This window comes from Pristiophorus japonicus, chromosome 5 (assembly GCF_044704955.1).
Source record: "Pristiophorus japonicus isolate sPriJap1 chromosome 5, sPriJap1.hap1, whole genome shotgun sequence".
NCBI classification, from domain to species: Eukaryota; Metazoa; Chordata; class Chondrichthyes; family Pristiophoridae; genus Pristiophorus; species Pristiophorus japonicus.
In genome coordinates, this window is record NC_091981.1 from 116,478,998 (window position 1) to 116,501,731 (window position 22,734).

General features: G+C 43.6%; 1 protein-coding gene across 1 annotated transcript in view; it reads left to right on the forward strand.

Moving 5' to 3' along the window:
* LOC139264103 (DNA topoisomerase 2-beta-like) overlaps positions 1-21,943 on the forward strand; it is a 146,290-nt gene extending 124,347 nt beyond the window's left edge. Inside the window, exon 28 of the mRNA XM_070880192.1 lies at positions 21,457-21,943. Coding sequence (XP_070736293.1) covers positions 21,457-21,636 — 180 coding nt within the window. The 3' untranslated portion in view covers positions 21,637-21,943. The remainder of the gene's footprint in view (positions 1-21,456) is intronic.
* Positions 21,944-22,734: the final 791 nt, after the last annotated feature.

The window sequence follows — 22,734 nt, forward strand, 5'->3', positions numbered from 1 at the left end:
TAGCAATCTCATTGTGCGAGGCTCCTTGGGGAAGAGTGACCATAATATGGTGGAATTCTGCATTAGGATGGAGAATGAAACAGTTAATTCAGAGACCATGGTCCAGAACTTAAAGAAGGGTAACTTTGAAGGTATGAGGCGTGAATTGGCTAGGATAGATTGGCGAATGATACTTAAGGGGTTGACTGTGGATGGGCAATGGCAGACATTTAGAGACCGCATGGATGAATTACAACAATTGTACATTCCTGTCTGGCGTAAAAATAAAAAAGGGAAGGTGGCTCAACCGTGGCTATCAAGGGAAATCAGGGATAGTATTAAAGCCAAGGAAGTGGCATACAAATTGGCCAGAAATAGCAGCGAACCCGGGGACTGCGAGAAATTTAGAACTCAGCAGAGGAGGACAAAGGATTTGATTAGGGCAGGGAAAATGGAGTACGAGAAGAAGCTTGCAGGGAACATTAAGGCGGATTGCAAAAGTTTCTATAGGTATGTAAAGAGAAAAAGGTTAGTAAAGACAAACGTAGGTCCCCTGCAGTCAGAATCAGGGGAAGTCATAACGGGGAACAAAGAAATGGCGGACCAATTAAACAAGTACTTTGGTTCGGTATTCACAAACAACCTTCCGGATATAAAAGGGGTCGGAGGGTCTAGTAAAGAGGAGGGACTGAGAGAAATCCTTATTAGTCGGAAAATTGTGTTGGGGAAATTGATGGGATTGAAGGCCGATAAATCCCCAGGGCCTGATGGACTACATCCCAGAGTACTTAAGGAGGTGGCCTTGGAAATAGTGGATGCATTGACAGTCATTTTCCAACATTCCATTGACTCTGGATCAGTTCCTATGGAGTGGAGGGTAGCCAATGTAACCCCACTTTTTAAAAAAGGAGGGAGAGAGAAAACAGGGAATTATAGACCGGTCAGCCTGACATCAGTAGTGGGTAAAATGATGGAATCAATTATTAAGGATGTCATAGCAGTGCATTTGGAAAGAGGTGATATGATAGGTCCAAGTCAGCATGGATTTGTGAAAGGGAAATCATGCTTGACAAATCTTCTAGAATTTTTTGAGGATGTTTCCAGTAGAGTGGACAAGGGAGAACCAGTTGACGTGGTATATTTGGACTTTCAGAAGGCGTTCGACAAGGTCCCACACAAGAGATTAATGTGCAAAGGTAAAGCACATGGGATTGGGGGTAGTGTGCTGACATGGATTGAGAACTGGTTGTCAGACAGGAAGCAAAGAGTAGGAGTAAATGGGTACTTTTCAGAATGGCAGGCAGTGACTAGTGGGGTACCGCAAGGTTCTGTGCTGGGGCCCAGCTGTTTACATTGTACATTAATGATTTAGACGAGGGGATTAAATGTAGTATCTCCAAATTTGCGGATGACACTAAGTTGGGTGGCAGTGTGAGCTGCGAGGTGGATGCTATGAGGCTGCAGAGTGACTTGGATAGGTTAGGTGAGTGGGCAAATGAATGGCAGATGAAGTATAATGTGGATAAATGTGAGGTTATCCACTTTGGTGGTAAAAACAGAGAGACAGACTATTATCTGAATGGTGACAGATTAGGAAAAGGGAAGGTGCAACGAGACCTGGGTGTCATGGTACATCAGTCATTGAAGGTTGGCATGCAGGTACAGCAGGCGGTTAAGAAAGCAAATGGCATGTTGGCCTTCATAGCGAGGGGATTTGAGTACAGGGGCAGGGAGGTGTTGCTACAATTGTACAGGGCCTTGGTGAGGCCACACCTGGAGTATTGTGTACAGTTTTGGTGTCCTAACTTGAGGAAGGACATTCTTGCTATTGAGGGAGTGCAACGAAGATTCACCAGACTGATTCCCGGGATGGTGGGACTGACCTATCAAGAAAGACTGGATCAACTGGGCTTGTATTCACTGGAGTTCAGAAGAATGAGAGGGGACCTCATAGAAACGTTTAAAATTCTGACGGGTTTAGACAGGTTAGATGCAGGAAGAATGTTCCCAATGTTGGGGAAGTCCAGAACCAGGGGTCACAGTCTAAGGATAAGGGGTAAGCCATTTAGGACCGAGATGAGGAGAAACTTCTTCACCCAGAGAGTGGTGAACCTGTGGAATTCTCTACCACAGAAAGTTGTTGAGGCCAATTCACTAAATATATTCAAAAGGGAGTTCGATGAAGTCCTTACTACTCGGGGGATCAAGGGGTATGGCGAGAAAGCAGGAATGGGGTACTGAAGTTTCATGTTCAGCCATGAACTCATTGAATGGCGGTGCAGGCTAGAAGGGCTGAATGGCCTGCTCCTGCACCTATTTTCTATGTTTCGATGTAACTGAACCACTGGTTAGGTTCCCCATTCAAATGATGAAGGATTTGGAAAGTTAGTTGTTGTTGTTCCCCACCTTTTCCTTGCATGTTAACTTTTGATTTAGCCAGTCGCTTGGTGTCTGTGGTCCATCATTATTAAACACTTTCTTATTGTTGTATTCAACTGAACGGTGACCACCACAGTGGCAGATGTCATTGCTAATGACTGTTTTCTGTCGGGGATGATGCTGGGGCAAATGTGACTGGTTCCCCACATCAAATTGAGTCTATCTACCAATAGAGTTCTTGGGATATTGTTATATAGCTCCTCGAGCTTCTGTCATTGATTTAATTTCCCGTTCGAGAGCTGTTTACATATTCAACAATATTCAACAATTGTGTTCCAAACCCTCTCAGCTGCTCCTTTGTACAGTTTATATCCCCTTCCCACCATGAATCAGCAGCTTAACAGCAAAATGAACAAAGATAATATATCTTTACCAGGCTTCAATTTACACAATCATACAGCACAAGAGGAGGCCATTTGGTACATCATGGATATGCTGGCTCTTTGAAGGAACTATCCAATAAGTCCCACTCCCTGCTCTTTTCCTGTAATCCTGCAAATTCGATTTCAAGTATTTATCCAATTCATTTTTGAATGTTACTATTCTATCTGCTTCCACCACCCTTTCAGGTAGTGCATTACAGATCATCATCATGCTGCGTAAAACAAAAAAAATAATCTTCATCTTTTTTCTGGTTCTTTGGCCAATTACCTTTAATCTATGTCCTCTGGTTACCGACCCTCCTGCCAACAGAAACAGTATTTCCTTATTTATTCTTATCAAAACCCTTCAAAATTTTGAGCACCTCTATTAAATCTGCTCTAAGAAGAAGAATGCCAGTTTCTCTAGTCTCTCCACATAACTGTTCCTGCATCCCCTTTAAAACTGTACTATTTACTTTATATTGCCTCTTCTCATTCTTCCATCCAAAATGCATCACTTCACACTTCTCTGCATTAAATTTCATCTGCCATGTGTCTGCCCATTTCACCAGTCTCCCTATGTCCGTCTGAAGCCTGTTATTAGCCTCCTCACTGTTTACTACAATGCCGAGTTTTGTGTCATCTGCAAATCTTTTATGCCCTGTATTTCTATGTCCGGGTCATTAATAGATATCAAAAAGAGCAGGTGTCCTAAAACCGACCCTTGGAGGACACCACTGTACACTTCCCTCCAGTCTGAAAAAGGATATTCACCATTACTCTCTGCTTTCTGTCCATCAATCAATTTCATATTCACGCTGCCACTGCCCCTTTAATTCCATGTGCTTCAATTTTTCGAACAAGTCGATGATGTGGCGCTTTATCAAAATCCATATACACAACATTATCCGCACTACCCTCATCAACCCTCTTCATTAGTTAATCAAAGAATTCAGTGAAGTTTGTCGGACATAATTTTCCTTTAATAAATTAGTGCTGGCTGTCATTTATTAGTCCAGGTTTTTCAATGTAAGTAATTTAAATTTTTAAAAATTAAGTCATCTTTATCTCTAGCTGTGCAGCTGCTGCCATAATAGTTTAACTGGAAATCCAACTAACAATGAAAATCTAGACAAAGCCCAATATTCAAAAATGAACCTACTTCAATATCTATCTTGGGGAGCTGGCACAGGCATAATGGCCCTCCTATATGGCTCAGAGATATGGACTATATACAGCATCATTCATTCATAGGCAGTCCCTCGGAATCGAGGAAGACTTGCTTCCACTCCCAAAGTGAGTTCTTTGATAGCTGGACAGTCCGATACGAGAGCCACAGACCCTGTTAAAGGTGCTGACAGACATTCGTCAAGGAAAGAGGTCGGTGGGGCTGGTTTGCCGCGCGCTCCTTCCGCTGCCTGCACTTGGCCTCTTCATGCTCGCCCTCCTGGATATACTTTCTCCACCTCGGGCGGTCTTCGGCCAGGGTCTCCCAGGTGTCACTGGTGATGTCACACTTTACCAGGGAGGCTTTGAGGATGTCCTTATAATGTTTGTTGCACAGGAGGGCAGGAAAAAGATTGGGAGAGCGATAGTGATAGGGGATTCAATTGTAAGGGGAATAGATGGGCGTTTCTGCGGCCACAACCGAGACTCCAGGATGGTATGTTGCCTCCCTGGTGCAAGGGTCAAGGATGTCTCGGAGCGGGTGCAGGACATTCTGAAAAGGGAGGGAGAACAGCCAATTGTCGTGGTGCACATTGATACCAACGACATAGGTAAAAAAAGGGATGAGGTCCTACGAGATGTATTTAAGGGGCTAGGAGCTAAATTAAAAAGTAGGGCCTCAAAAGTAGTAATCTCGGGATTGCTACCATTGCCATGTGCTAGTCAGAGTAGGAATCGCAGGATAGCGCAGATGAATACGTGGCTTGAGCAGTGGTGCAGCAGGGAGGGATTCAAATTCTTGGGGCATTGGAACCGGCTCTGGGGGAGGTGGGACCAGTACAAACCGGACGGTCTGCACCTGGGCAGGACCGGAACCAATGTCCTAGGGGAAGTGTTTGCTAGTGCTGTTGGGGAGGAGTTAAACTAATATGGCAGGTGGATGGGAACCAATGCAGGGAGACAGAGGGCAACAAAATGGAGACAGAAGCAAACGACAGAAAGAAGATGAGTAAAAGTGGAGGGCAGAGAAACGCAAGGCAAAAAACAAAAAGGGCCAATGTACAGCAAAATTTTAAAGGGTCAAAGTGTAATAAAAAGGCAAGCCTGAAAGCTCGGTGCCTCAATGCGAGGAGTATTCGGAACCCAGGAGAAGGCTCTGAGCTAGTTAGAGTGGGTGAGAGCGCAGATGAACAGGACCCCAAGAAAGAATGCAAAAGGCAGGAGGCAACAGAGCAAAGTAGCACTGGGGTAAGTGTAAACCACAATATTTATGAATATAAAGGGGCTGCAGAAGGGGTCAAAACTAAAAATCATGGTTTAAAAACTAGTATTAAAACACTTTACCTAAACGCACGCAGCAGTCGAAATAAAGTAAATGAGTTGACGGCACAAATCATTACAAATGGGTATGATTTGGCGGCCATTACAGAAACGTGGTTGCAGGGTGGCCAAGACTGGGAATTAAACATACAGGTGTATCTGACAATTCGGAAGGATAGACAAGAAGGGAAAGGAGGTTTGGGTAGCTCTGTTAATAAAGGATGATATCAGGGCAGTTGTGAGAGATGATATTGGCTCTAATGAACAAAATGTTGAATCATTGTGGGTGGAGATTAGAAATAGTAAGGGGAAAAAGTCACTTGTGGGCGTAGTTTATAGGCCCCCAAATAATAACTTCATGTTGGGGCGGACAATAATCAAGGGAATAATAGAGGCATGTGAAAAAGGAACGGCAGTAATCATGGGGGATTTTAACCTACATATCGATTGGCCAAATTAAATCGCATGGGGTAGCCTGGAGGAGGAATTCATAGAATGCATATGGGATTGTTTCTTAGAACAGTATGTTGCAGAACCTACAAGGGAGCAAGCTATCTTAGATCTGGTCCTGTGTAATGAGACAGGAATAATAAACGATCTCCTCGTAAAAGATCCTCTCGGAATGAGTGATCACAGCACGGATTGAATTTGTAATACAGATTGAGGGTGAGGAAGTAGTGTCTCAAACGAGCGTACTATGCTTAAACAAAGGGGACTACAGTGGGATGAGGGCAGAATTAGCTAAAGTAGACTGGGAACACAGACTAAACGATGGCACAATTGAGGAACAGTGGAGGACTTTTAAGGAGCTCTTTCATAGTGCTCAACAAAAATATATTCCAGTGAAAAAGAAGGGCGGTATGAGAAAGGATAACCAGCCGTGAATAACCAAGGAAATAAAGGAGAGTATCAAATTAAAAACCAATGTGTATAAGGTGGCCAAGGTTAGTGGGAAACTAGAAGATTGGGAAAATTTTCAACGACAGCAAAGAATGACTAAGAAAGCAATAAAGAAAGGAAAGATAGATTACGAAAGTAAACTTGCGCAAAACATAAAAACAGATAGTAAAAGCTTTTACAGATATATAAAACGGAAGAGAGTGACTAAAGTAAATGTTACTCCCTTAGAAGATGAGAAGGGGGATTTAATAATGGGAAATGTGGAAATGGCTGAGACCTTAAACAATTATTTTGCTTCGGTCTTCACAGTAGAAGACACAAAAACCATGCCAAAAATTGCTGGTCACGGGAATGTGGGAAGGGAGGACCTTGAGGCAATCACTATCACTAGGGAGGTAGTGCTGGACAGACTAATGGGACTCAAGGTAGACAAGTCCCCTGGTCCTGATGAAATGCATCCCAGGGTATTAAAAGAGATGGCGGAAGTTATAGCAGATGCATTCGTTATAATCTACCAAAATTCTCTGGACTCTGGGGAGGTACCAGCGGATTGGAAAGCAGCTAATGTAACACCTCTGTTTAAAAAAGGGGGCAGACAAAAGGCAGGTAACTATTGGCCGGTTAGTTTAACATCTGTAGTGGGGAAAATGCTTGAAGCTATCATTAAGGAAGAAATAGTGGAACATCTAGATAGGAATAGTGCAATCAAGCAGACACAGCATGGATTCATGAAGGGGAAATCATGTTTAACTAATTTGCTGGAATTCTTTGAGGATATAACGAGCATGGTGGATAGAGGTGTACCAATGGATGTGGTGTATTTAGATTTCCAAAAGACATTCGATAAGGTGCCACACAAAAGGTTACTGCAGAAGATAAAGATACGCGGAGTCAGAGGAAATGTATTAGCATGGATCGAGAATTGGCTGGCTAACAGAAAGCAGAGAGTCGGGATAAATGGGTCCTTTTCGGGTTGGAAATCGGTGGTTAGTGGTGTGCCACAGGGATTGGTGCTGGGACCACAACTGTTTACAATATACATAGATGACCTGGAAGAGGGGACGGAGTGTAGTGTAACAAAATTTGCAGATGACACAAAGATTAGTGGGAAAGCAGGTTATGGAGAGGACACAGAGAGGCTGCAAAGAGATTTAGATAGGTTAAGCGAATGGGCTAAGGTTTGGCAGATGGAATACAATGTCGGAAAATGTGAGGTCATCCACCTTGGAAAAAAAAACAGTAAAAGGGAATATTATTTGAATGGGGAGAAATTACAACATGCTGCGGTGCAGAGGGACCTGGGGTCCTTGTGCATGAATCCCAAAAAGTTAGTTTGCAGGTGCAGCAGGTAATCAGGAAGGCGAATGGAATGTTGACCTTCATTGCGAGAGGGATGGAGTACAAAAGCAGGGAGGTCCTGCTGCAACTGTACAGGGTATTGGTGAGGCCGCACCTGGAGTACTGCGTGCAGTTTTGGTCACCTTACTTAAGGAAGGATATACTAGCCTTGGAGGGAGTACAGAGACGATTCACTAGGCTGATTCCGGAGATGAGGGGGTTACCTTATGATGATAGATTGAGTAGACTGGGTCATTACTCGTTGGAGTTCAGAAGGATGAGGGGTGATCTTATAGAAACATTTAAAATAATGAAAGGGATAGACAAGATAGAGGCGGAGAGGTTGTTTCCACTGGTCGGGGAGACTAGAACTCGGGGGCACAGCCTCAAAATATGGGGGAGACAATTTAAAACCGAGTTGAGAGGGAATTTCTTCTCCCAGAGGGTTGTAAATCTGTGGAATTCTCTGCCCAAGGAAGCAGTTGAGGCTAGCTCATTGAATGTATTCAAATCACAGATAGATAGATTTTCAACCAATAAGGGAATTAAGGGTTATGGGGCACGACGATCTTGTTGAATGGCGGAGCAGGTTCGAGGGGCTAGATGGCCTACTCCTGTTCCTAATTCTTATGTTCTTATGTTTATGTTTCCGCTGTCCTCCTTTGGCTCGTTTACCATGAAGGAGCTCCGCATAAAGCATTTGCTTAGGGAGTCTTATATCTGGCATGCGAAATATGTGGCCTGCCCAGCGAAGCTGATCGAGTGTGGTCAGTGCTTCAATACTGGGGATGTTAGCCTGGTCGAGGACACTGATGTTAGTGCACCTGTCCTCCCAGGGGATTTGCAGGATCTTGCGGAGACATCGTTGGTGATATATCTCCAGCGACTTGAGGTACCTTCTATACATCGTCCATGCCTCAGCTCCATACAGGAGGGCGGGTGGTAGATTTGAGGGCCTGGTCTTCAAACACCCTTTTCCTCAGACGGCCGAAGGCTACACTGGCGCACTGGAGGCGATGCTGAATCTCCGCATCAATGTCTGCCTTTGCTGATAAGAGGCTCCCGAGATATGGGAAATGGTCCACGTTGTCCAGGGCCGCGCCATGGATCTTGATGATTGGAGGGCGGTGGTGACAGGCTGGTGGAAGACCTTTGTCTTACGGATGCTAAGCATGAGGCCCATGCTTTCATATGCCTCAGTGAATACATTGACTATATCCTGGAGTTCAGCCTCTCAATGTGCAGAGACGCAGGTGTCGTCTGCATACTGCAGCTCAACGACAGAGGTTGGGGTAATCTTGGTCCTGGCCTGGAGGCGGCAAAGGTTAAACAGCTTCCCACTGGTTCTGTAGTTTAGTTCCATTCCAGCGGGAAGCTTGTTGATTGTGAGGTGAAGCATGGCGGCGAGGAAGATTGAGAAGAGGGTTGGAGCGATGACGCAGCCCTGTTTGACTCCGGTCCAGACGTGGATTGGGTCTGAAATGGTTCCGTTGGTAAGGATCACGGCTTGCATGTCATCATGAAGCAGGCGAAGGATGTTGACAAACTTTTGGGGGCATCCGAAACAGAGGAGGATACTCCATAGACCCTCACAGTGTCATAGACAGTGTCAAAGGCCTTTGTAAGATCGAAAAAGGCCATGTGTAAGGGCTGGCGCTGCTCCCTGCATTTTTCCTGCAACTGTCACGCTGCAAAGATCATGTCTGTTGTGCCCCATAGGGGACAAAATCCACATTGTGATTCCGGGAGGAGTTCCTCGGCCACAAGAAGAAGACAATAGAAGAGAACTCGAGCGACAACCTTCCCAGTGGCTGATAGCAGGGAGATTCCACTGTAGTTGTCGCAGTCAGACTTGTCCCCTATTTTAAAGATGGTCACAATCACTGCATCTCTCAGATCTCCCGGCATGCTCTCCTCTCCAGATGAGAGAGATGAGGTCATGTATCCGCGCCAACAGCGCCTCTCCGCCATACTTTAGCGCCTCAGCAGGGATTCCATCCGCACCCATAGTCTTGTTATTCTTGAGCTGTTTTATGGCTTTGCCTACCTTGTGCAACATTGGAGTTTCACTGAGTTGATGGCGGGTCGCATGCTGCAGGATAGAGTCGAGAACACTCAAGTCAAAGGCAGAGTCTCGATACAACATTCACCTCAAAGTGCTGGAGAAGTACCACCAGCGCTACCTCCGCAAGATCCTGTAAATCCATTGGCAGGACAGATGCACCAACGTCGGTGTTCTCACTCAGGCCAACATCCCCAGCATCGAAGCTTTGACCACGCTCGATCAGCTCTGTTGGGCGGGCCACATTGTCCGCATGCCCGACGCAAGACTCCCAAAGCAAGTGCTCTACGCGGAGCTTTGCAAGCGAGCCCCAGGTGGGCAGAGGAAATGCTTCAAAGACACCCTCAAAGCCTCCCTGACAGAGTGCAACATCCCCACCAACACCTGGAAATCCCTGGCCCACGACCTGCCAAAGTGGAGGAAGAACATCCGGAGGGTGCTGAGCACCTTGAGTCCCATTGCCGAGAACAAACAGAAACCAAGCATAGACAGTGGAAGGAGCGTGCATGAACCCAGGCTCCCCGACCACCCTTTCCTTCAACCATTGTCTGCCCCACCTGTGACAGAGACTGTAGGTCCCGCATTGGACTCCTCAGTCACCTGAGAACTCACTTTTAGAGTGGAAGCAAGTCATCCTTGAATCCGAGGGACTGCCTATGATAATGATGAACGGGTTAAATGCTCGCCTTCTGTGCTCTAATCCCAGGTGAAAACCAAATTAAAGCAGGGGAAGGTCTGCAGGAAAGGGGTACTAAGGTGAATGATCAGCCATTATCTTATTGAATGGTGGTGCAGGCTCGAAGGGTCGAATGGCCTACTCCTGCACCTATTTCCAATGTTTCTATGTTCCTGATGGTATGCTGCCAATATGCTTGTTAATTTGTGGTCCCAGAAACTGCAGCTATATTTTGTGCAGCCATTGTGCGGTCTAATATGGCACTGGACTCTGTGCTACCACATTAGACTGCTGACATGAGAAGCAAATGTTTGTGATGCTGTTTAAAGGAAAGTCCTCTGATTGATTAAACAGTGCTCAGTAACAGCAAGAATGTACTCCAGCAAAGTCCCTGAAACACTTAACAGTTATCTTTAGTCTTGTTCCATCTAAGTTGGTGACTAGATTGTAGAATCAGCAAAGAGAAGTCATCAATTTAAAATTGTGAAGAGAAATTTCTTTATACAGCATTGTTAGAGCATGGGATGCTTTGCTGAAGGAAGTGGTTCAGACAGGCTGGTTGCATAAGGGACGAGTATATTCATGCTAAGGAGTCTATGGTGTTACAATTTGTGATTCAATCTCTGTCCACAGATTTATGTCTGATTGAATTTTTTTTAAAGAGAAAAACATAGGGCTTCGGGAGAGAGCAGGGCACTAGAATTGGTTTTGGTTTGCTGTTGGCTGGCAGCGATGGGCTAAATGGTTGCCTTTTATGCTGTAAATGTCTATAATACTATTACATCTTGGAGTACTATTTGCATCATTATCAAGTGGAGGAGAAATATTGAGAATGATGCAAATAGTACTCCAAGATTATTTGTGCATGTAACCAGGGTTCCCACTGCAGATGCCAGTGATACGGCCACTATTAACAGTAGTATTCGTCTAACACACATGCTCTGTGATGGCATCAGTAAAGCTGATCATGGTGGTAGGGAGCTGCCTACGTAACTTACATTACACATTTCATTATGTCGTACAAGCATTTAAATGATTCATTGCAGCATTGCAAATGCAACATGTTCCCTTTTAAAGCTGACCAAGGGAAGTCAGAATACTTAAAGTGAGCTTGGCACAAATGATCATGCTGATGGTCCCTTTGTCAGCCTTTATTTATAACCTTTCTTCAGCTGTTCTCCATGCATCACCTAATAATGCTCTCTCTAAATCACTATACAGGACATCCTTGGTGGGCGTTTGCTTGATGCAAGTTGCATTGTGGGCTACAGAATGGCTCTGATTTGGCTCCCCTTGTGAGGAATCTGCTAAAAGACAAGATGTTAGGAGTTCACGAGTTCACATGCTAAAGGCATCATTTAACTAAAATAAGAATAGGTGCTCCCAAGGCACTAACCAGTGGTTATCTTCATCCTCATTGACAATTGACAATTGCCACTTTAACATAGTTAGTATGTGGATCAGGGAGGATTAAGAAAGGGAAGATAGACTGTGAAAGTAAATTAGCACAAAATATAAAAACAGATAGCAAGAGTTTCTATAGGTATATAAAAAGAAAAAGAGTGGCTAAAGTAAATATTGGTCCCTTAGAGGACGAGACCAGGGAATTAGTAATGGGGAACATGGAGATGGCAGAAACTCTAAACAAATATTTTGTATCAGTCTTTACGGTAGAGGACACTAACAATATTCCGACAGTGAATAGTCAAGGGGCTATGGGGGGAAGGAACTTAACACAATCACTAAGGAGGTGGTACTCAGTAAGATAATGGGACTAAAGGCAGATAAATCTCCTGGGCCTGATGGCTTGCATCCTAGGGTCTTAAGAGATGTAGCGGCAGGGATTGTGGATGCATTGGTTGTAATTTACCAAAATTTCCTGGATTCTGGGGAGGTCCCAGCAAATTGGAAAACTGCAAATGTAGCGCCCCTATTTAAAAAAGGAGGCAGACAAAAAGCAGGAAACTATAGACCAGTTAACCTAACATCTGTGGTTGGGAAAATGTTGGAGTCCATTATTAAAGAAGCAGTAACAGGACATTTGGAAAAGCAAAATTCGGTCAGGCAGAGTCAGCATGGATTTATGAAAGGGAAGTCATGTTTGACAAATTTGCTGGAGTTTTTTGAGGATGTAACGAACGGGGTGGATAAAGGGGAACCAGTGGATGTGGTGTATTTGGACTTCCAGAAGGCATTTGACAAGGTGCCACATAAAAGGTTACTGCACAAGTTCATGGGGTTGGGGGTAATATATTAGCATGGATAGAGGATTGGCTAACTAACAGAACAGAGAGTCGGGATAAATGGTTCATTCTCTAGTTGGCAACCAGTAACTAGTGGGGTACTACAGGGATCGGTGCTGAGACCCCAACTATTTACAATCTATATTAACGACTTGGAAGAAGGGACTGAGTGTAACGTAGCCAAGTTTGCTGATGATACAAAGATGGGAGGAAAAGCAGTGTGTGAGGAGGACACAAAAAAATCTGCAAAAGGACATAGACAGGCTAGTGGGCAAAAATTTGGCAGATGGAGTATAATGTTGGAAACTGTGAGGTCATGCACTTTGGCAGAAAAAATCAAAGAGCAAGTTATTATTTAAATGGAGAAAGATTGCAAAGTGCCACAGTATAGCGGGACCTGGGGGTACTTGTGCATGAAACACAAAAGGATAATATGCAGGTATAGCAAGTGATCAAGAAGGCCAATGGTATCTTGGCCTTTATTGCAAAGGGGATGAAGTATAAAAGCAGGGAAGTCTTGCTAAAGCAGTATTGGTGAGGTCACACCTGGAATACTGCTAGCAGTTTTGGTTTCCATATTTATGAAAGGATATACTTGCTTTGGAGGCAGTTCAGAGAAGGTTCACTAGGTTTGATTCCGGGGATGAGGGGGTTGACTTATGAGGAAAGGTTGAGTAGGTTGGGCCTCTACTCATTAGAATTCAGAAGAATGAGAGGTGATCTTATCAAAACGTTTAAGATTATGAGGGGGCTTGACAAGGTAGATGCAGAGAGAATGTTTCCACTGATGGGGGAGACTCAAACTAGAGGGCATGATCTTAGAATAAGGGGCCACCCATTTAAAACAGAAATGAGAAATTTCTTCTCTGAGGGTTGTAAATCTGTAGAATTCGCTGCCTCAAAGAGCTGTGGAAGCTGGGACATTGAATAAATTTAAAACAGAAATAGACAGTTTCTTAAACAATAAGGGGTTATGGGGAGCGGGCGGGGAAGTGGAGCTGAGTCCATGATCAGATCAGCCATGCTATTATTGAATGGCGGAGCAGGCTCGAAGGGCCGTATGGCCTACTCCAGTTCCTATTTCTTATGTTCTTATCTACTTCCATTCATGTCGCTTTTATTAAATTTCATGTTATCCTGTAGGGTAAAAAGAGCAATAGTTTATGTTGCAAGGTATGATTAGTAGCACTTTGGCTTCTGTAGTGCTATTTGAATTAGCTATGAGTTTTGCAGTATCACTTCCTGTACAGATCACTTTCTTGCAATGAAACACACAAACATAGAAAATAGGTGCAGGAGTAAGCCATTCAGCCCTTCGAGCCTGCACCGCCATTCAATGAGTTCATGGCTGAACATGCAACTTCAGTACCCCATTCCTGCTTTCTCGCCATACCCCTTGATCCTCCTAGTAGTAAGGACTACATCTAACTCCTTTTTGAATATATTTAGTGAATTGGCCTCAACAACTTTCTGTGGTAGAGAATTCCACAGGTTCACCACTCTCTGGGTGAATAAGTTTCTCCTCATCTTGGTCCTAAATGGCTTACCCCTTATCCTTAGACTGTGACCCCTGGTTCTGGACTTCCCCAACATTGGGAACATTCTTCCTGCATCTAACCTGTCTAAACCCATCAGAATTTTAAACGTTTCTATGAGATCCCCTCTCATTCTTCTGAACTCCAGTGAATACAAGCCCAGTTGATCCAGTCTTTCTTGATATGTCAGACCCGCCATCCCGGGAATCAGTCTGGTGAACCTTCGCCGCACTCCCTCAATAGCAAGAATGTCCTTCCTCAAGTTCGGAGACAAAAACTGTACACAATACTCCAGATGCGGCCTCACCAAGGCCCTGTACAACTGTAGTAACACCTCCGTGCCCCTGTACTCAAATCCCCTTGCTATGAAGGCCAACATGCCATTTGCTTTCTTAACCGCCTGCTGTATCTGCATGCCAACCTTCAATGACTGATGTACCATGACACCTAGGTCTCGTTGCACCTCCCCTTTTCCTAATCTGTCACCATTCAGATAATAGTCTGTCTCTCTGTTTTTACCACCAAAGTGGATAACCTCACATTTATCCACATTATACTTCATCTGCCATGTATTTGACCACTCATCTAACCTATCCAAGTCACTCTGCAGCCTCATAGCATCCTCCTCGCACCTCACACTGCCACCCAACTTAGTGTCATCTGCAAATTTGGAGATACTACATTTAATCCCCTCGTCTAAATCATTAATGTACAATGTAAACAGCTGGGGCCCCAGCACAGAACCTTGTGGTACCCCACTAGTCACTGCCTGCCATTCTGAAAAGTACCCATTTACTCCTACTCTTTGCTTAATGTCTGCCAACCAGTTCTCAATCCACGTCAGCCCACGATCCCCAATCCCATGTGCTTTAACTTTTCACATTAATCTCTTGTGTGGGGCCTTGTCAAAAGTCTTCTGAAAGTCCAAATACACCACATCAACTGGTTCTCCCTTGTCCACTCTACTGGAAACATCCTCAAAAAATTCCAGAAGATTTGTCAAGCATGATTTTCCTTTCACAAATCCATGCTGACTTGGACCTATCATGTCACCTCTTTCCAAATGCACTGCTATGACATCCTTAATAATTGATTCCATCATTTTACCCACTACCGATGTCAGGCTGACCGGTCTATAATTCCCTGTTTTCTCTCTCCCTCCTTTTTTAAAAAGTGGGGTTACATTGGCTACCCTCCACTCCATAGGAACTGATCCAGAGTCTATGGAATGTTGGAAAATGACTGTCAATGAATCCGCTATTTCCAAGGCCACCTCCTTAAGTACTCTGGGATGCAGTCCATCAGGCCCTGGGGATTTATCGGCCTTCAATCCCATCAATTTCCCCAACACAATTTCCCGACTAATAAGGATTTCCCTCAGTTCCTCCTCCTTACTAGACCCTCTGACCCCTTTTATATCCGGAAGGTTGTTTGTGTCCTCCTTCGTGAATACCGAACCAAAGTACTTGTTCAATTGGTCTGCCATTTCTTTGTTCCTGTTATGACTGCCCCTGATTCTGACTGCAGAGGACCTACGTTTGTCTTTACTAATCTTTTTCTCTTTACATATCTTAGAAACTTTTGCAGTCCGTCTTTATGTTCCCTGCAAGCTTCCTCTCGTACTCTATTTTTCCTGCCTTAATCAAACCCTTTGTCCTCCTCTGCTGAGTTCTAAATTTCTCCCAGTCCCTGGGTTCACTGCTATTTCTGGCCAATTTGTATGCCACTTCCTTGGCTTTAATACTATCCGTGATTTCCCTTGATCGCCACGGTTGAGCCACCTTCCCTTTTTTATTTTTACCCCAGACAGGGATGTACAATTGTTGTAGTTCATCCATGCGGTCCCTAAATGTCTGCCATTGCCCATCCACAGTCAACCCCTTAAGTATCATTCGCCAATCTATCCTAGCCAATTCACGCCTCATACCTTCAAAGTTACCCTTCTTTAAGTTCTGGACCATGGTCTCTGAATTAACTGTTTCATTCTCCATCCTAATGTAGAATTACACCATATTATGGTCACTCTTTCCCAAGGGGCCTCGCACAACGAGATTGCTAATTAATCCTCTCTCATTACACAACACCCAGTCTAAGATGGCCTCCCCTGTAGTTGGTTCCTCGACATATTGGTCTAGAAAACCATCCCTTATGCACTCCAGGAAATCCTCCTCCACCGTATTGTTTCCAGTTTGGTTAGCCCAATCTATATGCATATTAAAGTCACCCATGATAACTGCGGCGCCTTTATTGCATGCACCCCTAATTTCCTGTTTGATGCCCTCCCCAACATCACTACTACTGTTTGGAGGTCTGTACACAACTCCCACTAACGTTTTTTGCCCTTTGGTGTTCTGCAGCTCTATCCATATAGATTCCACATCATCCAAGCTAATGTCCTTCCTAACTATTGCATTAATCTCTTTAACCAGCAATGCTACCCCACCTCCTTTTCCTTTTATTCTATCCTTCCTGAATGTTGAATACCCATGGATGTTGAGTTCCCAGCCCTGATCATCCTGGAGCCACGTCTCTGTAATCCCAATCACATCATATCTGTTAACATCTATTTGCACAGTTAATTCATCCACCTTATTACGGATACTCCTTGCATTAAGACACAAAGCCTTCAGGCTTGTTTTTTTAACACCCTTTGTCCTTTTAGAATTATGATGTAGTGTGGCCCTTTTTATTTCTTGCCTTTGTTTACTCGGCCTTCCACCATCTGTTTCTGACTCCATATTACTTCGCCCTATCTCACTGCATGGGTTCCCATCCCCCTGCCATATTAGTTTAAACACTCCCGAGCTGCATTAGCAAATGTTACCCCAGGACATCAGTTCCAGTCCTGCCCAAGTGCAGACCGTCCTTTTTGTATAGGTCCCACTTCCCCCAGAACTGGTTCCAATGTCCCAGGAATTTGAATCCCTCCCTCTTGCACCACTGCTCAAGCCACGTATTTATTCTAACTATCCTGCTCCCTCTACTCTGATTAGCACGTGGCACTGGTAGCAATTCAGAGATTACTATCTTTGAGGTCTTACTTTTTAATTTAACTCCTAGCTCCCTAAATTCAGCTTGTAGCACCTCTTCCCGCTTCTTACCTATATCGTTGGTACCTACATGTACCACGACAACTGGCTGTTCACCCTCCCTCTCCAGAATGCTCTGCAGCCGCTCCAAGACATCCTTGACCCTTGCACCAGGGAGGCAACATACCATCCTGGAGTCTCGGTTGCGGCCACAGAAACTCCTATCTATTCCCCTTACAATGGAGTCCCCTATCACTATCGCTCTCCCACTCTTTTTCCCACCCTTCTGTGCAGCAGAGCCACCCACAGTGCCATGAACCTGGCTGCTGGTGCCTTCCCCTGGTAAGTCATCTCCCCCAACAGTATCCAAAACGGTATATCTGTTTTGGAGGGAGATGACCGCAGGGGACTCCTGCACTAACTTCCTGCTCTTGACTTGTCTCTTGGTCACCCATTCATTATCTGTCCTAACCCTTACCTGCGGTGTGACCAACTCACTAAATGTGCTATTCACAACATTCTCAGCATCGCGCATGCTCCAGAGTGAGTCCATCCGCAGCTCCAGTGCCGTCATGCGGTTTGTCAGGAGCTGCAGCTGGACACACTTCCCGCACACATAGTAGTCAGGGACACTGGAAGCGTCCCTGGCTTCCCACATAGCACAGGAGGAGCATGACACGGGTCCGAGCTCTCCTGCCATGACTTAACCCTTAAATTAATTTACTTACTGAAATTTACTTAAACACCAAACAGCTACTTAGTAGTTCGCTGCCAATTAAACCAATCTAAAAGTCAGTCTAAAAGAGAGTTATACTTACCAGTCGAACAGCCAACCACTTACCAGCTTGGCTGTGACGTCACCTCTCGATTTGGCACCCCTCTATCTTTGTCTGCAACTGATTGGGCTGGTCTCTGGGCCTCCGTCTCCTACTCTCGCACTCCTTATCAGCTGCTCTAGTGTCAGCACTGGTAGGAAAAACAAGACAAAACAGCACCTGCCACCCCCGCTTGCCCGAACTCACCCACTTACCAAACTCACAAATGCCACTCTATGCTGTTGCACTATGCCTGCCCTTATAAATGTCTTCCTTGAATTTCCCTTCAGGTCATGTGTCTTCTCTTGCATTTCTTGCCAATTGCAGTAGGTAGTGGATACTACATTCACTATATCAGTTGCTATGCTTGCAGTCTTCACTGCACTGTTCTGGATTGCCCTGACCCCTATAGGTGTCTCATTTGCTACGATTCATTCCAAGTTGAAATTATGCACTTTTGATAAGATCGAACGTTTGTCTATTTGAACCTCTTAAGGGCCTTGCCCACAGATGTTTAGAAGTTTGTGAGCAGTATTGCAGTTGTTTTCATTTACTGCACGGAATTTTTTAAAAACTTACCGAAACTATATGCAGCTGAAATCAGCATCATGAATATGATCTGTTACTGCAGGTACTGTACAAATACTGCTGTCTTTGTAAAGAAAAATAATGCACATTTACTAAGTATAACTTGAATCCAACTGTTTTTGATGATTTTAAGTTCCTTATACTTAAAGCTGCTTGCCAGACCTAATTTTGGCATGAAGAGTTAGTGAAGTGCGGTTTTGTTATTGGGTTCATCATATTGAATGATATCCAGATAAATAGTAGTTGAATCCCACCCATCATTTCTTCTGAAAATTGTATGAATTTCACGTTGCATGTCGCTGATCTGTTACCCACCATCTCATTGGGCTCAAGTTTCGGCCTGAGTTGCTCCTATATTTTTGGAGCAACTAGTTTAGAATGGAGCATCTTAGAAATTGCAATTCTCGGCATTTAGTTTGCTCCAGTTCTAGTGAGTTAGAATAGGTTCATTTTAGAACAGATTTTTTTTTCAAAAGGGGGCGTGTCCAGCCACTTACGCCAAAGTTGTTTTGCAAATTTAGGCAGCGAAAACTTACTCCAAACTAACTTAGAATGGAGTAAGTGTTGATTTTTGTACGCCCAGAAAAACCTTGTCTACACATATAAATCAGGAGTAGGGAACGAGTGATGGGGGGGGGGTGGGGGGAGGGAAGTTTACAAACATTAAACACTTCACTTTTACAAATAAAGAACCATCATCAATAATAAATTATAAATAAATCAATAAATCAACCAATAAATCAATCAAAAAAAATTTAAAAATCAATCAATCAATAAAAAATTATTTCTACTCACCTACTGCAGCACCGGGAGCCCTCCAACAGCGTGCTGGGATGGGGCTGCTCAGTGTCTCTCTCTCTGTCTCTGGCAGTGTCTCTCATTCTGTCTCTGTCAGTGTCTCTCTGTGTTTCTGACAGCGAGGGGGGAGGGGGGAAAGAGAGGAGGGGGAGGGGGGAAAGAGAAGAGAGAGGAGGGGGAAAGAGAGGGGTAAGGGGGAAAGAGAGGGCGGGGGGGAGCTGAATGGGCCCTGCTGAGGACTTTCGGCGGGACCCGCGTGCAGATGATGCCGGGCTGCCGCCGACACTTCAGGCAGGGCCTGCCCCCAGCGAGATGCCGAGCGGGCGGGCCCCGCCAAAGAGGTAAGATGTGTCAGGCCACTCGGCCCGGGATAGGGGCGCGTCCCTTCGGCCAGGGGATAGGGTCGTCGCCCGGAGACAAGACGCACTGGGAGGGCCAAGAGCTACTGCGCATGTGCGCAGCCTCCACTGCATATGCGCGCAGCTGCTGGCACTGTTTTTGGTGCAGGGCCGTAGCTCCGCCCCCAGCAGCTCCTGCTGCGCCGCGCCGAGCTGGAAACGGGCCTACAGATATCAGAGAATCGCGAGGTAAGTATTTGGCGCAATTTTTGTTCTATAAATTAGGCGGGTCTCTCCGATGTGTGCCGTTCTAGCGGGGGGTCCGAAACTTGAGCCCATTATTTCCATTAAAAAGAAATATCGAATCTGATAGCACAAAAGGAAGTCAATCGGCCATTGTGTCTGTGCCAGTTTTCTTTTATTTCCTAACGTGCCCTGCCTGAAGAACCCCTTCAGCTTCCCCACCTGCTTCTAGCCCAATTTGAACCTTCTGATGCATGTCTTGTTTATGTACACAGAGCTTATACTAGGTGGAACCAAAAGTTAAACCAATCTAGTAAATTGTTTATTTTCAGTGGGAATATAATCCTGATTGAACTCCTCACCGGGCAGAGGTTAGTGAATTTGGGTAATAGTGTGTGTCTTTGTTACTCCCTGAAAAGACAGATGTATCAGGGCAAGTCATCGCTTTATTCATGGAGCAACTGCCTCTAGGATGATCATCCTTGAAGTAGTCTATAAAATAACTTTTCAACAATTTGCATGTTTTAACCAAGCAGTATTGTTTTGATCTGATCGTTCAAGACAGGAATGTCAGCAATACAAGCCAGGTTGATAATACAAAAGAATCCTACTTTACCTATCACACACATATACTGGTCTATATTCTGTGAAAGACGTTAAATGTCTACATACAGTTTCCCCTTAAAACTCTTTCTTTATTGCTGCTTGTATGCTATACTTTGCTCATTTTAACCTCAAAACCTCAATGCTTGCTTCTCTAGTCAAAGAACTGCAGAAATGGCCAGAATAAGGATTTGTAAACAAAGGAGTGAGGGCAAGGGAATGGATGACCAAAATGGCAGTGTGGTGGAATGAATTTTGTTGGTGACTTCTCTTTCTGCTGTAGGGTGCCAGTAATTCATATTTGTATGTGGAAATTGAATTTATTTAAAGATTGAGGAAGATTTGTTTAATGTAAATAATGTCACATTAAAAAGGGAAGGGAAGTGTAATTGACATTACAGGAGCTGGGAAAGAGGCTATTTATTGATCTGCATAATCTCCTGTTTTTGTGTGTAGATGTTAACATTTTATCATGCATATATGCAATTTTATTCACTTATTACTTAAGTGTTCAAATTGAAATACTAAAAATATAGCGACCACTGGATGTCTCAAAGCACTTTACAGCCAATGAAGTAGTTTTTGAAGTGTAATCACTGTTGTAAGCAGGAAATGCGGCAGCCAATTTGTGTATTTTGTGTAATTTGCCAAAAATATTTTTCAGGTAAGTATAGTATTTTATAAATGGCGGCGGGGGTGCGGGGGGGCTGCTGGTTTCAACAAAAATATCTCCCCTACATTTCCCTTCCTTTTCCTTCCACAATAGTAAATTTGTTTCGATTGCCCAGACTACAATAATCAGGTTTTTTTTAAACTGTTGCTATTTTTTCCATTAACTATGGCTGGTTTAGTAAAAAATAATATAGAATGAAAGTCCAAACATATAACGCTGTTTATTCCAGACTGGAATCATTATGTAATAATCTTTTCCTTCTCTATTGTGTCTGTCAAAAATATGCCAAATATACAAATGGTTTTGATTTGATTTTAAAAGTAACTATTTTTGATTTAATAATCCTAGAAATCTAAAAAGTCAATATACGATGAAGAAGATGGTGAAAATGATTTTGAGACCGCTGACTACGTTCGGTCAAGCACACATTCTGATGCATCTCAATCAAGGCTGGGCCGAGTCAAGAAAGAGGTGAAATATTTGATAGAATCGGATGAAGATGACTACAACGATGATATGTATGTTTAAAAAAAAACTCCAGCAAAATAATGTATCTTGTGTCTCTTTATTTTTGTCTCTTCTATCTGATTCTTTTGTACATTTTGGCTCGTTTTTTGTGAAATTGTACCTGTTTTTATTGTGTGTAGATGTTCTTAACATTTTATCATGCAAACATGCAATTTTATTCACTTTTTTACTTATTATAAAATTCATGTCTGTTTTGAGTAGCCTTGTAGAAATGTGATAGAATGCTGAAAGCACACATTTTAACTGTTCAAGTGAGAAAAAAATGCAAATCTGAATGCGCTTTTTTTTAAAATGATCTTGAAATAAACTTTTAGAAATGGACCTTTGTGTAGTGATCTCATTAATGCTAGATAAATAATTGGGTATGAAGCTGAAAGTATTAATTTATATCGGTAGGTGTTATTTTTGGGTGAATCTCAGTCACAAATTTCCAACCCAAGGCAAAATAGCAGATGAGTCCAGTGCATTTTTTTTAAATCTAGAGAATTTAATAGGTTTACTAGAATTCACTATCAGAATCTCTTGGATTTTAATTTGAAACTGACTAACTTTGTTTTAATCATAACTACAAAAAAGTAACAAATTAAGAACACACTAATTCAGGCTCTCAAACACAAAAGTGAAATACTCTTGAAATGTTCTTAATGAATTGAAGTGCTAATATTTAAGTAGCCATGTTTCCTCTAGTTACAGAAAATGGTAATGTAACATATGAAGAATAATTTGAGCACTTGTGCTTGCTTTCTTTACACACAAGAATTCAGGACAGCTTTATTGTACAATTTTACATTTAATCTATTTTGTAATTAGACACACACACACACACAAATAAGTTAAACACCAGTGCTTTATTTTACATTAGTTCAAAACAATGTTTGTAGAAAATTTGGAGTCTAATTGACTGCTCACTGATTTTACATAGAATCATAGGGCTCAAGTTTCGGACCCCCACTAGAACGGCGCACATCGGAGAGGCCCGCCTAATTTGTAGAACTGAAAAAGCGGCAAATACTTACCTCACGATTCTCCGATATCTGTAGGGCCGTTTCCAGCTCGGCATTGCGCAGCAGGAGCTGCTGAGGGCAAAGCTATAGCCCT